Source organism: Myotis yumanensis, unplaced genomic scaffold, assembly GCF_028538775.1.
Source record: "Myotis yumanensis isolate MYYU_CA2020_CCGP unplaced genomic scaffold, mMyoYum1.0.hap1 SCAF_8, whole genome shotgun sequence".
NCBI lineage: Eukaryota > Metazoa > Chordata > Mammalia > Chiroptera > Vespertilionidae > Myotis > Myotis yumanensis.
In genome coordinates, this window is record NW_027223759.1 from 50,623,795 (window position 1) to 50,639,258 (window position 15,464).

Here is a 15,464-nt window from a genome sequence, read left to right on the forward strand (position 1 = left end):
ACTGTCCCTGAAACTGCTCTCTATGTATCCTCTGTGTGATTGAATATTTGCTGGGCCTTTTCCTCATCTGTAACATAAAAGGGTGAATAAATGGACATTTTTAAGATTTTTTTCTAGCTCAGCTGTCTTCCTTTTCCCATCACCTTACAAACCACCCCCTTTAAAGTTCACTCCTTGAATGTTATCAATCCATCTTCCTTTCCCCTCTTCAAGTCTCCTTTCCTGAAAAGTCACAGGAAATATTTTACCAAAGCATGGTCAGTAATCGGGTTCGCTAAAACTCAAGGAAAGTTGTTTGTTTTCCACTTAAATGAAAAAGCCTGCATTTTCATCCGTCACATTTGCCATACAAGTGGTATGGGGAGGAGGAGGTAATGGAAAAGATACTGCGGGTGAGGGTGCTACTGCGTGCTTACCTGGGCATCAGTCCAGCCAAGGAGCTGCTAACTTAGGGGTGGACTAAAACGAGGCCATCGTAACTGTACACTCTGGACAGGCACCGGGGGCAGAACCAACTATACTTTGCAGCTGGAGCTGGGGTGGGAGAGGGAGGAAAGAGGGCTGGCTGCCCAGATCAGAAACATCTGGTGGCTTCTCTGCAGGAGGAAGAAGGTGCATTTAACTGCACAAGACCCTCAGGGAAATCACCCAGGGCTGAGCCAGCCTAGTGAGCTGCGGGCTGCAGCCAGCAGCGGCGGGAGGGGCGGGGGTGGGGCCAGAGGACAAGGAACCGCGGGCCTGGCGGAGGTTTCCCGCCGCGGACCCCGGATGCTAGAGGTCTCGGAGGAGGCAGGTGCCGCTAGAGTGGGGCACCCAGGACCACTCACCTTCCACCTGCTAAGGATCCGCTGCTGCCATGGGCTACCAGGGGCAGCAGCCCATCATCCCGCCACAGGTAACGCTGGAGGCTGGGGCAGGTTCTGAAGCCAAGTCCCCGCAAGATTCATTCACCTGCAAGGGAGGTCAGCTCACCTGCTTTGGGTCCAGTGTTAGCACCACGGGGAGTTCTCCAGGAGAAAAAGTTTTGCCTTGATTTGACTTGTTTGTTTTGCTTCTTTTTGTTTTTTCTTCGCAGGCACTTTTAATGTAACCCCTTTAGTTTCATAAAATCACATCATTGGCTCCCTAACAGATCCTTTATGGGGTCCCATGTAGCAGCCCTTGAACTTGGTGAAGCTGTAATCAGGACATTTTAGGATGGAGTTTATTTACAAAGCTCTGTTGAGCTACTAGCCATTATTATTACTATTTATAATTATTTTCATTATTTTCTCATCATGATTGATGTTATCATCATTACTGATATCGTTAGTCTCCTACATTGCATATTTGTCTGACACGTTTCTGTCTTTTGAACTAGTAAATATTTGTTTAATCTTATAATTATTGGCCATTTTGTATGTTTAAATAGAGAGATCTAGCTGACAAAGAAACCCTCGTTTCTGAACATAAGCACAAAGGGAAAACTTGCCGTCAGTCTGCTGCTGTTTTTAATGTTGTCAACTCTATTATAGGATCTGGTATAATAGGTAAGTGTTGCTTTGTTGTTGTCTTTTTAATTTTAAGTGAATAGGCCAAATTTAAGACTCTTATTATGTTCCTGGTGTTTATTGATTTTTTAAAGTAAAGATCTTAAATGATAAGTTGGTAATTTTCTTTCATAAAAGTCTTCCATTTTTTTTTTCCAGTGTAACAATGGGCGTTACATAAGTTCCCTTTTCCCAGAAGGTTGGATGATGATCCACACTGTTTCTAAGTTTGAGAACATCCTCCACATGGGTTAGGGTAGGGGGAGCATCATATGAGAGATGCTGAAAATTTTTCATAGGCGGCCTGGTTATTGATAATGTGACCTAATTTACTTTTTTCCTCCTCCTGAAGTGTCCATCATTACTTGAATCACCTTTCTATGACCTTCTTGAGGTGTAAGACCTCAATATTTGGAAATATTGGAGGTACAAAAGTTTAATGTGAAAATATAACAATCTTGTGAAAAATTAAATCCAGACAATATTTCCTTACCCATCTATATAGTGTTAAATTTAAAGCACAAACTTATGAATTTATATCAATGTTAAATATCATTTACTAAATAAATAGAAATTGGTTAAATAGAAGTGTATATGATTTTTTAAACAAAGGAGCCAAATCATAATGGAAAGAAATGATCAGCTCATATTTTCTCAATTTGAAGCAAGGGGAAAGTTATGACAAAATTAAGTTCATGGCATTATATTAATAAAGGTAGTTATTTTTTTCATACTTGCTATTCTTTTTGTTATTTGAAAAATCTAATTTAAGAAAAAGTAGGGACAAAATTGAACCCTGCACTACTCACTGAGAATATTCTTTTTTCCTGTAAAGTTTTGACATTTTAACCACAGTCATCATTGAATAGTTACCCTTCATAATTTAATGTTTTAATTTTATCTATATTGTCCCAATATATAGATAATTTTCTTTTCAAATGGTACATCAAGTGGAGAAAGCTGAAGCAGAGTAGTGACACAGAGTTAAAGATTTATTTGAAATTTTGCCTCCATGTACCACTGATGAGTGGGCAGCTCTACTTGGCAGAATTCCAGACTTAATTCCTGATGTGAACATTTTATGCTGATCCATGTCAGCAACATTTAAAATGCCTCTTAATCTGTTCAGCAGACTTTTTAAAAGAAAAATATTTCAGAAAGTAAAATTTCTGGGTGGACATATTTTGAATATATTTTACTTTAAATACTTTGTTGTTCATTTTCCAAACAATTCATAAGAAAATATTTCATATTTCCCCCTTCAGCTTTATTAAAATATTTTTGCCTTCTCATTTTTCTCTCCTTTCTTTACATAGTTGCCCATTTTGACTCCTTAAATCCCATCACCCTTCTGTGCTCTTTTTATCCTCTCTGTTTGCCCAGGTAAGAAAGCTTTGGGTCTTTACTCTCCATATTCTAGATCATATGATTCCTTCACTCTGAGGTGAACATTATTTGTGTGAACTGACATCTATTTTTCATTTACTTCTTTCTTATTCTTATGTCATCACCTTATAAACTTGCTCTCTTGACATGTCCTTAATTTAAAACATTTTATTCTGAAATAAGTATTAATATATTAATGTTTAAATGTAGTAGTCATATGCGTTGTTTATAATTATGCCCTATAACTATGTCAGTTTACTTAGCCTATTATATACAGGAGTTGGAGAAAACTTCTGTATTTCTATATGTTTTATTAATATGATGGGTGGGGCATTTTGTGTGTTTTTTCAGGATTGCCATATTCAATGAAGCAAGCTGGCTTTCCTCTGGGAATATTGCTTTTATTCTGGGTTTCATATATTACAGGTAAAATACTGTATAATTGCTAGTTCCTGCAACTTAAATTGCACAAGGACTATTTTACACACACACACACACACACACACACACACACTGTACAGCAATTGATTTTACTGGATCAAAGAATCCTAAAAATTTAAACATTATGTCTGAGGAGATTTACTTTTCTTGCTAATCCTCTGAACAGATTAGAAAAGCATTATATATTCCCAAGCTAAATCCTTTTCATGTGCCTTTCACTTTATGCAGAAAGTGGTAGGTGGGAAAGTCATTTTAAAGGCTGAGTAAAGCCAAGTCAGCCACGTGCTGAAAGGGCCCTCATCAGGACCTCCTTTCCCACAGTGACCATGGGCAGGTGCACAAGAATGAGTGGCCTTTTCCAGCTACGTCTGTGCAGGTGGAACTGAAAGCCCTGGTATTCCCACCTTCCCCACCCCACGCCTGCTCAGGCTCCCCACCAACCCCTGTCTTTAAGTGCAGCAACTGGGTGCTTTTTACTACTTCTCTTCTGCTTCCCCCTTTTCACGTACCATGTTCATTCACACCCATGTTTTGCCACTCCCCCCTCTAAGTGCGGACTATACACTTGTAATCAGCTCCTCTTCCTGTTGTCCTCCTCTCTGCCTTGTCATACCATCAGCTCACGTCATGACAAATACAGGGTCTTTCCTCTACCTTAGGATCACTGTGAAAGAGGCAGCAATCACAGAAACCATCTGCTGTGGTTGCTGCTATGGTGGCCGCTATGTGTAGCCACCCTGATGCTTTTTTACCAGATAATGCAAAACACCTCAGTGTCCCCTTCTCCAGAGTGGTGACCTGAGCCTCAGTGGCACCGCCTTCCTTGATGAGGTTACGATGCCCCAGCTGCCATGTCCCCACAGCCTCCAGCCAATGACTGACTGATGACATAGGAACTTGCCTCCAGGAAAGAACTGATGTGTGGTGCACTTGGAGCTCCAGAGCATAGCTGGTCTCCACCTGGGACCTCATCCTTGCTTAGCCCTTTCCCCTGCCCTGTCCTCTCACTCACCTTCTTCTGGGAGCACTCCCTCAATTGCCCAAGAATCTGAGCTCTGCTCCAGAGACCCTACCAAGATGTTATCTCCCATAAACTCTCAGGCTTCCAAGCCCAGCCTGTAACTGCTCATTTTCTCAGGCTGAGAAAGAGAGAGTAAAGCATGAAGAAGACACCACGGTCAGGGCTGCAAAGGCACTGGCCTCCTTCCTCCTGCCTTCTCCTCACCACCCAAAACCTGAGCTGCTTTTAGCTTTGATAGTTCTTAATTTGTAGCTTAATTTGTAACTTAGTAATGGGCTCCATAACATTCAGAGTTGCTGGTGTTTAAAAATTGCATCCTATTCATACAAGCATTTATCATACAATAAAAAAATACCTCATTTAAGGATTTACCCTTATCATTTCTAATTTCCTGCTTCCCAGTCAATCAGCACTGACAAATAATTAATTTTCACCCAGGCATAATAACCATGGTCTATTTAAGTGCACTGTAAATATTTACACACATTAAATAAACTAAAATATATAGATCACCTAAGAACTCAATACTTAAGGAGAATGAACAGTTTACTAATACTAAATCATCCTATCTAATAAAAGAGTGATATGCAAATTGACCATCACTCCAACACACAAGATGGCCGCCCTCATGTGGTCAAAGATGGCCGCCCCCATGTGGACATAAGATGACCTGCAGGGGAGGGCAGTTGGAAAGGACCAGGCCTGAAAAGGAGGACAGTTGGAGGAGATCAGGCCTGCAGGGGAGAACAGTTGGGGGGAACCAGGCCTGCAGGGGAGGGCAGTTGGGGGGAACCAGGCCTGCAGGGGAGGGCAGTTGGGGGGAACCAGGCCTGCAGGGGAGGGCAGTTAGGGGCAATCAGGCTGGCAGAGGAGCAGTTAGGCGTCTATCAGGCTGGCAGGGGAGTGGTTAGGGGATGATCAGGCTGGCAGGCAGGCAAGCAGTTGGGAGCCAGCAGTCCTGGATTGTGAGAGGGATGTCTGACTGTCCCAGAGGGATTGGGCCTAAACAAGCAGTCGGACATCCTTCAAGGGGTCCCAGATTGGAGAGGGTGCAGGCTAGGCTGAGGGACACCCACTCCCCCCCCCCCCCCACGAATTTTGTGCACTGGGCCTCTAGTATTATATACAAATAAATCATGCTGTGAATAACTTTCTCAACTGATGCTATATATAAACCTACAGCAGTCATTATGAGCAGTCCTTTGCAAAGTCATATATTAGTTGACTCATTAATTTGGCTATGTGATAAAAATCCTTATATTATTTTGATAAATAAAAGATACCCACACAAAAGCAAAATTTTTTAAAGATTATGATTAATTTTGTTTTTAATTAGACTTTTAAAAGCAAAATTTATAAGTAAGGTATAATATTACACTTTTCTTTAAATTTTTCTTTAAATTGACACTGTAATTACACAATAATTTGTCTCGCTTGGGATTACTCATTGCCACGGCCCTCCTAACAGAAACCTCTATCATCCACTCATTCGGCTTAGCCTAAGAAAGGAGTCTATAGACAGGAGCCAGGAGGCCTGGGTTCAAATCCCTATAGGTACACGTCATTTCTCATCTAGGCCCCCGCCTCCTCCTCGAAAAACACTCGCATTACCCACATCATTTGGAAGGTTAGCTTGTTCTTATCTGCTGTAGATCTAAGACCTCTAACTGTTCTAAAGGGTCTTACCAGGAACTGAGAACCTTTCAAACTCATCCTGCACTCCTCCCTCCCACCTCAACAGAATCATCACTCCCCCACCCCTTCCAAGACAGAATGCGGGCTCAGCCTCCACCCCTCTCACTGCCCTCCCGGCCACCCGGCTCCACCCTGCACCCACAGGCACCTACCTGGCTCAGAGCCAGCAGATACCAGCTCCTCCTCCATCTCCCGGGGTGGTGGGGAAGCAAAAAAAAAAAAAAAAAAAATAATTTGTCTCTAGTATTATCTTTTTGTCTTTTTAAGGCCTTTAATGAAATATGGCCAATTCAACAGGTAGTTTTTCAAAGTTCTGTTTGCATGTTTGTGAAATGTTGAGAAACAAAAAAAGAATTATAACTATTTACAACAGTTTTATTTTTAATTGCCCTAAGATTTTATTTGTTGATTAGAGTAAAATAATTTTTATTGTCCAAACATACAGAATTATTTAAAAGAAAATTTTCATGTTGAATAACATAGACTCATTCATGGATTAACTAAAATTTTCATATAATGTATTTAAATTGAGATCAAAATGTTATAGTGATTGATATTTGAGATTCCTAAAAGGTTTAAGATAATATATTTATAGCTTGTATTTATTATTGACTAAATTCTTACCAAATTGTTAACTTTAAGCAATACCTCTTGAACTTTTATGAAACTCAACATTCTCATTCCAAGCATACAGTTCTTCACCAAAATTTACACCACCTGTGAAATTGGTTACTCCCTCTCTGATACTCAGGTTTTCATTGGTTATCTTCTTTGGCCAATAAGTAGCTATTTTATTGCCTTTAGCATCTGTCCACTTTCTGATCAGTCCTCCATGCTGCTTCAAGTTAACTTTATAAAACCTTGACCTGATACCTGTTACTCCCCCAATCAAAGCATTCCAAGATTCCACAATGACAACAGGAACAAAGAAGTATTGCATTCAAATTCCTTCATAGTGTAGTCACAGTATGAATTTTCAGTCTCATCTCCAACTACTCTAACCTCTCTTTTACATTGTCATGTTTGGACCTTATGTTTTAGCTATTCAGGATATATCATTCCTCACATAGAGAATATGCTTTCATGCTGCCTTCCTGTGGATAGTCCCCCTGCTTGACATTCTTTTTTTTTTCTCTACCTGGTAAAATCTTGTTCAAATTTTAAGGCACTACTCAACTCTTCTGTGAAGCTTTTCCTAGTTTTAAACAAAGGAATTAGAATTAGTTGATATGCCCTTTGTGCTTGCAAAATAGTTTAAAATATATTTATTAGGTCATTATCAAATTAAATTTGAACCCTGCTATATATTGATCATTGATTGATTTCAATATTTACTGACACTGCTGCCATTTAGCAATGAAAAGCATTATCCCTGCCTGTATGAAGCTCACTATGTAGGGTCTCAGGCAGACAAAAATACATGGTTACAACACTTCATTAAAAATACCATAATAAAAATATGTGCATGATGATAGGGACATTGGCATGCAACACAGCCTCAAAGGAGCAGGCATATTTTGGGGAGTAGGAGATATCTCCACTAATGTTTATGAAAATATATGAGTGAGCAAAGAAAATGGAAGGTTACTCTGTGCAGATGGAAATGTGGAAATACAAAAGGGACTGTGTAAATATTCAGGCCAGTTGAAGTTTAGGGCTGATGTTTGTAAGTAGAGAAAGATGCTGGTAGAGAGTTTGCAGAGGTGTTTATGAAGGCTCTCATGAGTCATTCTCATCATTACCATTTCCTGAGGACTGGCCAGATGCTGAGCACGAAGCCACCATTATACTTAATCCTTCTGACTCCAAGAAGCAGGTATTCATGTTCTGCTTTTATGGAGGAGGAAATTGAAATTTTAATGGATTAAAATAACTTGCTCAAGGTCTACAGTTACATGCAACAGAGCTGAGGTTGTGATTATGTACCTGGATGCTGGGGCCAAACTACCAGGACCTAAAGCCTGACTGCTCCATTGCTAACTCTGGGAAGTCTGGCAATTAACCTTCTGTGCCTCACTTGTCTCATTTATTAAATGGGGCTAATAATGGCAACTACCTAGGATTGTTGTAAATATTAAATAAGTTAATATATGTAAAGCATTTAGAAAAAGGCCTGTGGAAATATTGTGTAAGTATTTGCTAGCATTTTTGTGGTTGTAATCTATATTAATAAAAGGGTAATATCCTAATTAGATTGGATAGACTGGATGTCTTCTGGACATCCTTCCAGACAAAGCCACGGTGGTGGGGCCGAGGCAGAGGCAGTTAAGGGTGATCAGGCTGGCAGGCAGAGGCGGTTAGAGGCAATCAGGCCAGCAGGGAAGCAGTTAGGGTCATTAGGCAGGCAGGCAGAGGTGGTTAAGGGCGATCAGGCAGCCAGGCAGAGTGGTTAGGGGAGATCAGGCAGGCAGGCAGATGAGTGGTTAGGAGCCAGTGGTCCCGGATTGCAAGAGGGATGTCCGAGGAGTTCTGGATTGGAGAGGTTGCAGGCCAGGCTGAGGGACTTACACCCGCCCTTCCCCATGCACAAATTTCATGCACCAGGCCTCTAGTATAGTAATAATTCAGAAAAGTCAAGTATTTCACCCAAGGTCACGTAGCTCATACATAAATTTTTTCTGCCTCATAAAAAGAAGTTGATTTTTATTCAAAGTCTTTAAAGGATCCCCTGGAGTATTTTCAGCAAAAGACATGATCAGATTTATGATTTGGTTAAGACCCATTTGAGAAGGAATATTAAGAACATCTTAGCAGATGTAAAAAATGTTTTGGTAGGGGGAGAGATTGGTGGATGAGAAAACTATTTGAAGGTTATTGCAGTAATCCTTTATTGCAGTAATCCTAAGCTTTTATCATATACCAGACTAAAATAAAGCAGGTTAAGTATTAGAAATGAGCATCTACAGTTGAATAATTTATGATGCAGTAATAAACTTGGTGACCACAGGAATACAAAAGATGATGGATAATGAGAAATCTAGGTGATTCTTAAATTTCTGTTGATACTATTCAGGGATTGGAGAAATATGGATGAAGAAACAGGTTCGAAAACAAATATATAAATTAGAATTTGGATATTTTAAAACTGAGATATCTATGAGATCTCCAATGTAAAGTGTTTATTAGGCAGCTAGATGTAGAAATCTGGAGTTTTGGATTCTGGGTTAGAGATACAAATTTGGGGGTTACTAATATCTATGGGAAATTGAAACCATGGACATGAATATAATCACAGTAGGACATCTTGAAGAGTGAGAAAAAAGTCTAAGAATTCTGGATAAAAGAAAACTGGTGAAAATCTGAGTATAAATGGCCAAAAAGGTAGGAGGAAACTCAAGAGAAAGTGAAGTCACAAAGGCCAAAGGAGGATGATCGAAAAAGAGGGAAATGGTAAACAGGAAAAAAATGTTACTGAAAGAACAAATGAGATTAAGATTTAGGGTGACAATTGGATTTATCAACTTGGAGTTATTGAAGAACTTGAAAGAGGTTTCAATGATGTGGGAGAGACTCAGGGTGGAAATCATACTACAATTATTGGCATTTTCATCTTTGTCTTTTAATGCATTTTCAAGTTACTTAAAGGACCAAAACAAACAAAAAAATCACCTGTGGGTGGAAACATGAGTAAGAGAAAAGAGCAATTATCACACCCTGTGCATAGCTATGTACCCAATACATTGCATTGTTGTTCACTAGGTTAAATGGCATTCACTAGGTTCATTGAGTAAAATGGGGGGAAAATTAACTTTTAATTATATAATATTCAACTCTAAAATTGAAACTTAAATCTTTAAATTATAAATTTCAAAAATTCTTAGAGTGCTCTCAACCATAATAACTATAAAATAGAGTTACTAGTTGTACTTTATTATAAAACAAATGATCTGAGTCTCATAATCTATTTTTTATGTATGCTCACAGCATTTTTCATTCTCAGTCTTCAGATGTTGAATGCCTACGAAATATTTGATTACCCACATTCCATTGCATAGATGATTGAGCCACATCGTAATAGTCTTTGCATTGGTTAATTAGGAAGCAAAATGAAAAACTAATGCTTGACTCTAGTCTCCGCACCTTCTTCTGTCCAGTTCATTGCATAGATGTGTTAAGTATACTGGTATCTTGATTGAAAAATACATAACTGGAAACAGTACCATTTCATGAAAAGTAATATATAATGAAAAGAAAGTAAGGCTTGCTATGCTAATTTACTGTAGCATGAAATTAAACTTTAAAAAAAATCTCTTTTTATTTAAGTCAAAAACATGAAAAACCTTTGTATTAAATATAATCTGACATTTGTTTGTTATTTTTGCCACAGACTTTTCCCTTGTTTTGTTGATAAAAGGAGGGACTCTCTCTGGAACAGACACTTACCAGTCTTTGGTCAATAAAACCTTTGGCTTTCCAGGGTATCTCCTCCTCTCTGTTCTACAGTTTTTGTATCCTTTTATAGGTAAGATGAATGTGAAGGTACATATTCTACTTATCTGCATAAACATACTTCTATTTCTGAGTAAAATAGTTTTAATAGTCATTGCTTAGTCATTAAAGAGTACCAGTCATTGAAATATATTCCAAATTAAGCATTTACTTCTTTAGCCATTTCTACTTATTTCCTGGTCCTTTTGGTTGGTTTTCTGAGTACGTATTTCATTAACAAAAATGAGAGTAATTTTCATTAGGTTAGTACTTGTGCTTCCCTAGTTTGGTGAAAAATAGAATGATCTGTGATTAAAAGTGAGTGAGAGGAACAATAGATTTCTTCTAAGGCTGAAATACAATTTGAAAACCTAAGGATTGAAGGAAGCCATGTACCATAATGGTGAAAATGTCACCTAGTACTTCTTAAGTAAAATGTTAACATTCAACAATGGCCAAATTGTAATAATAATACAGAAACTATTATTTAAACCATTAGTTTCTTAAGTCTCCACCAAAGACTAAGAACATATTTCTCAAAAATCTTACTTTTTAAATGAGGAGATATCTTGGAGCCTTTACAATTTTCTGTTATTAATACTCACTTTGAGCAATACATGTGTTCCTGAAAAATGATTTGGAAACTGAATTTTAATGACAAGTAAGTCACATTTTAAATGACTCACCATTATTTAAAAATGCTTAAGTGAAAATATTTTTAATACAAATTGATAATCTCCCAAAAATCTATTGTCTAGTTATTTTTAAGTTGTACATGTTGGTAATCAAAATTGATATTTGAAAGTAGTAGGATTATACCAATACTTGTGAAGTAGTAACTGATTATTTTCAAAATATTCAATATGAAAATTGTTGGTGACTGTATTATTTTAATTATGTATTTAGCCATGATAAGTTACAACATAATAACTGGAGACACTTTGAGCAAAGTTTTCCAAAGAATCCCAGGAGGTAAGTAATATATTTATTACATATAGTTAATGTGGTTCATAATAGCTTATAAGTAAAATATCTGCAAGTTCAAGAGCTGGATGACCTCAAATATCTGGCAATATTTATGATCCATTCTGTTCCTAAAGTATTAATCTACCTTTACATACAGTGTAATTCTTATTTAACTATTTAAAAATGTTATTACTATTATTGCTGTACTCAGAAATATTATCACTATTAAGCTATACCTAACATAATAGTAAGAATTAACAGTAATATGTATTATAATTAATAGTAAATATTATGATAATAAATATTATTACTATATTTAGAATACTGTATATTTGAAATATCTTATGCTACAAATCACCATCTGTTAGTAATATTTTCTCATGTACTATTTTTACTACATCATTTCTTAGATAAGCAAGCGATCTTTTCCCCTATGACTTCTACTAATATGTAACTTAATATAGTAAAATTAACCTTTTATTGGATAGTCTTATTAGTTTTGACAAATGCATGTAGTCATATAGCAATAGCCACAATGTAAATACAGAACAATCCCTTAATATCCAAATTTTCTTTATTTCTCTGCTTAGTCAAACCCTCCCTCATCTCCAGCCCCTGGCAACCACTGAAATCTGATTTCTCTGTCTAGTTTTGTTTTCCCAGAAAGCCAAACCAATGGCATCATATAGTATGTAGCCTTTTGAGACTAGCTTCTTTCACTTAGCATAGTGCATTTGAATTTCAGCCATGACTTTTGGTATATAGTAGTTTGCTCTTAAAAAAAATGCTGGGGAGTATCCCATTGTATGAATGAATAACAGTTTATCTGTCACATAATTGAGGGACATTTCGGTTGTTTCCAATTTGGGGTGATTATGAAAAAGCAGCTATGAATATTCTCAAGCGGACCTTTTTGCCAGGTGACACAGCCCCCTCCCTGTTCAACCTTTCATTCTATTATGGCTATTTGCATAATTCAGAGTCTTTGTGCTTTGAAGAGCTTCTCATCCAAGCCACATAATCCCCATTTTATTGTGACCTAGCTCTATAGTTGTTATTGTAGCTGAGATTGATGCCGTAATGCCTGTCCTCTTAGTACTTGAGACACTCATTCTAAAAGACATACAAAACAAAACCCGGCCCTCACTGGTTTGGCTCAGTGGGTGGAGTGTAAGCCTGCAAACTGAAGGGTCCTGGGTTCAATTCTAGTCAAGGGCACATGCCTGGGTTGCAGTCTTGATCTCCAGTAGGGGGCATGCAGGAGGCAGCCAATCAATGATTCTCTCTGATCATTGATGTTTCTATCTCTCTCTCCCTCTCAGTTCCTCTCTGAAATCAATAAAAATATATTTTAAAAATAAATAAATAAAACATCATAGACAAGGCTAAAGTTCCCTTTGAAACCCATTCCTGGTTATTAATTTTATAAAACATTAAAAATTACTTTTAAAACATAGGTTACATAGCAAAGAACACACTTTTATTCTTATCACAGTTTCTTTATATCATTGAATGTTGTTTTGTAATGTATGATTATTTTTATAAAGATTAATATGATGCCAAAGTAGTTTTAGAAGTAGATTAGAAGTAGATAAAATCCTTAGTATTTTTTTCTCCTGAAATAGATCACCAATGTCTTAGACTGACAAGTTGGCAATTGCTCATACCTTTTCCAGATAACTAAATTCTTGGATCATGATACAAGTCAAATTAATGAGAAACGTTGGTGTAAGAAGTAGTATGTCTTTGATTTTGAAATTTTTGAAATATTACAATGTTCAGTACTCCCTACTATTGTTAAAACATTTAGAATGCGTACTTGGGTGCATTTTTGTTAAAAGATGAGTAGAGGTAATAGATCTCATCATTGGATCATTAGTGAAAAATGTCCTTTACATGAATAGAGATCCCGTTACTAAGCTCCACTAGGCTGTTCATAGCAGTCTATTTTAGTGTTTTTCTAGGCCTTAGAATTTTCCCAGTAAAGGAAATATATTTTCTACTAAATATATCATAGGGGGAGCGGTTTGAAGGGGTAAATAGAAACAGATATACAAATAATTTAATTCAAATTATGTTCACCAGAAATATGTAAATATTTACATTCAGGGTTTTGGGGACTTAAACTTTTATTGTTTTAATTCACAACTTTATGATGATTGTTAGCTATGGCTGAGTTAAATACTCATGATTAATTTTTCCATTCATGTGTGTGTGTGTGTGAGTGTGTGTGTGTGTGTGTGAAATTTATGCCATTTTGAAATTCCTATCTTGGAACTTTCTTTTAGTTAATTAGCCATATTAGAAAATTAGTCCCACTTTTCAGACTAATAGCTTCTTTTTTATTTTTTTTAAAAATTACACACACTTATTTGACAGATTTGGCTTCTACAGACTTTAAACTTCACAGAATTAAACACACAAAGACTTGGTACCACTAAGGATATTTAAAAAATATAACTACATGATCTCTGAAGGAATTCAATATGAGTTAAAAAATTAAAACAATGGTGTCTTCATTGGAATAGATGTAGAGCTCCTGAAGCAAATACAGTACTGTGATTAGCACAGCTTTAAAATATATATAAATCCTTGTAAGTATGTTTTAATTTATGTTTACAATTTTGGGGGTATTTGATGATAGACACACACGCACACACACACATCCTCTCTCTCAATCTCTCTCTCTCTCTCTCTCTCTCTCTAGAGCAGTGGTTCTCAACTTTCCTAATGCCATGACCCTTTGATACAGTTCCTCATGTTGTGGTGACCCCCAACCATAAAATTATTTTCATTGCTACTTCATAACTGTAATTTTGCTACTGTTATGAATCGTAATGTAAATATCTGATATGCAGGATGTATTTTCATTGTTACAAATTGAACATAATTAAAGCATAGTGATTAATCACAAAAACAATATGTAATTATATATGTGTTTTCCGATGGTCATAGGCGACCCCTGTGAAAGGGTCGTTTGACCCCCAAAGGGGTCGCCACCCACAGGTTGAGAACCGCTGCTCTAGAGTCTAAGACATTGCATTCTAGGTTTCAGCAGTTTCCCTCTGACTTACTTCTCTATTCAGGTTGCTTCTCTCTGTTTTCCTTCAAGGAAAATACTTCTTTCTCAACAAAAAGAAAAAGTATATAGTGAATATTTTTATCTAAATATTTATTTCTAAAAGTTTCTTGGAAATACAGAAAAATATTTTTTAAAGCTTCAGAATAGCTCTGGCTGGGTTGGTCAGTTGGTTGGAGCATTGTCCCGGGGTTCAATCCCTGGTCAGGGCACGTACCTAGATTTTGGGTTCAATCCCTGGTCTAGGTATATAGGGGAGGCAACTGATCAATGTTTCTCACATCAATGTCTCTGTCTGTCTCTCTCTCACTAAAAAATCAGTAAATATATATCTTTGAGGATTAAAAACCAAAAAGCCTCAGAATATGCCTTGTCCCTATGTAGCTTATTTTCTGAATGAACAGTTTGGCCATTAGAGGGCTTTGGACAAGGAGTGACATAATGTTTTTTTGATTTTGGAAAAGATGTCTGTAGTTTCCAGGTTAAGACTACACTGTACTCTGAAGGAGACAAAAAAAGGTAGAAACAAGGAAACTGACCAGGAGGCTATGAAAATATTTAAATGTAAAATATTTTAACATTATTTGAACTATAGGTTTATCCTTAAGTTATTTTGTATTTATATTTTCATGTATTATTTCTAGTTTTACATGGTTTTATGAAGCATATTTACTCTTAAAACTTTCTCTTTTAGATATTATTTAATATTAAAGTCATTTGATAATTCAATATTTACTGTGTCACTGGTATGTTATGCAGACCTGTAAACACTTTATAAAATTTGTGTTTTAGTTGATCCTGAAAACTTGTTTATTGGTCGCCACTTCATTATTGTGCTTTCCACGATTGTCTTTACTCTGCCTTTGTCCTTGTACCGAGACATAGCAAAGCTTGGAAAGGTAATTTTTACATTTTAAGT

At 37.0% G+C, this 15,464-nt stretch overlaps 1 protein-coding gene across 2 annotated transcripts in view; it reads left to right on the top strand.

The window, feature by feature from the left end:
- The first annotated feature begins 845 nt into the window (after positions 1–845).
- The window catches only part of SLC38A11 (solute carrier family 38 member 11), a 48,169-nt gene continuing 33,550 nt past the window's right edge, over positions 846–15,464 (top strand). Inside the window, exons 1-6 of one of the 2 annotated variants that reach the window (XM_070423434.1) lie at positions 846–895; positions 1,412–1,529; positions 3,267–3,341; positions 10,400–10,534; positions 11,407–11,472; positions 15,338–15,444. In XM_070423434.1, coding sequence (XP_070279535.1) covers positions 857–895; positions 1,412–1,529; positions 3,267–3,341; positions 10,400–10,534; positions 11,407–11,472; positions 15,338–15,444 — 540 coding nt within the window. In that variant the 5' untranslated portion in view covers positions 846–856. Of the gene's footprint in view, positions 896–1,411; positions 1,530–3,266; positions 3,342–10,399; positions 10,535–11,406; positions 11,473–15,337; positions 15,445–15,464 lie in introns of those variants that run through there. The other variant, XM_070423435.1, reaches the window with a different exon arrangement.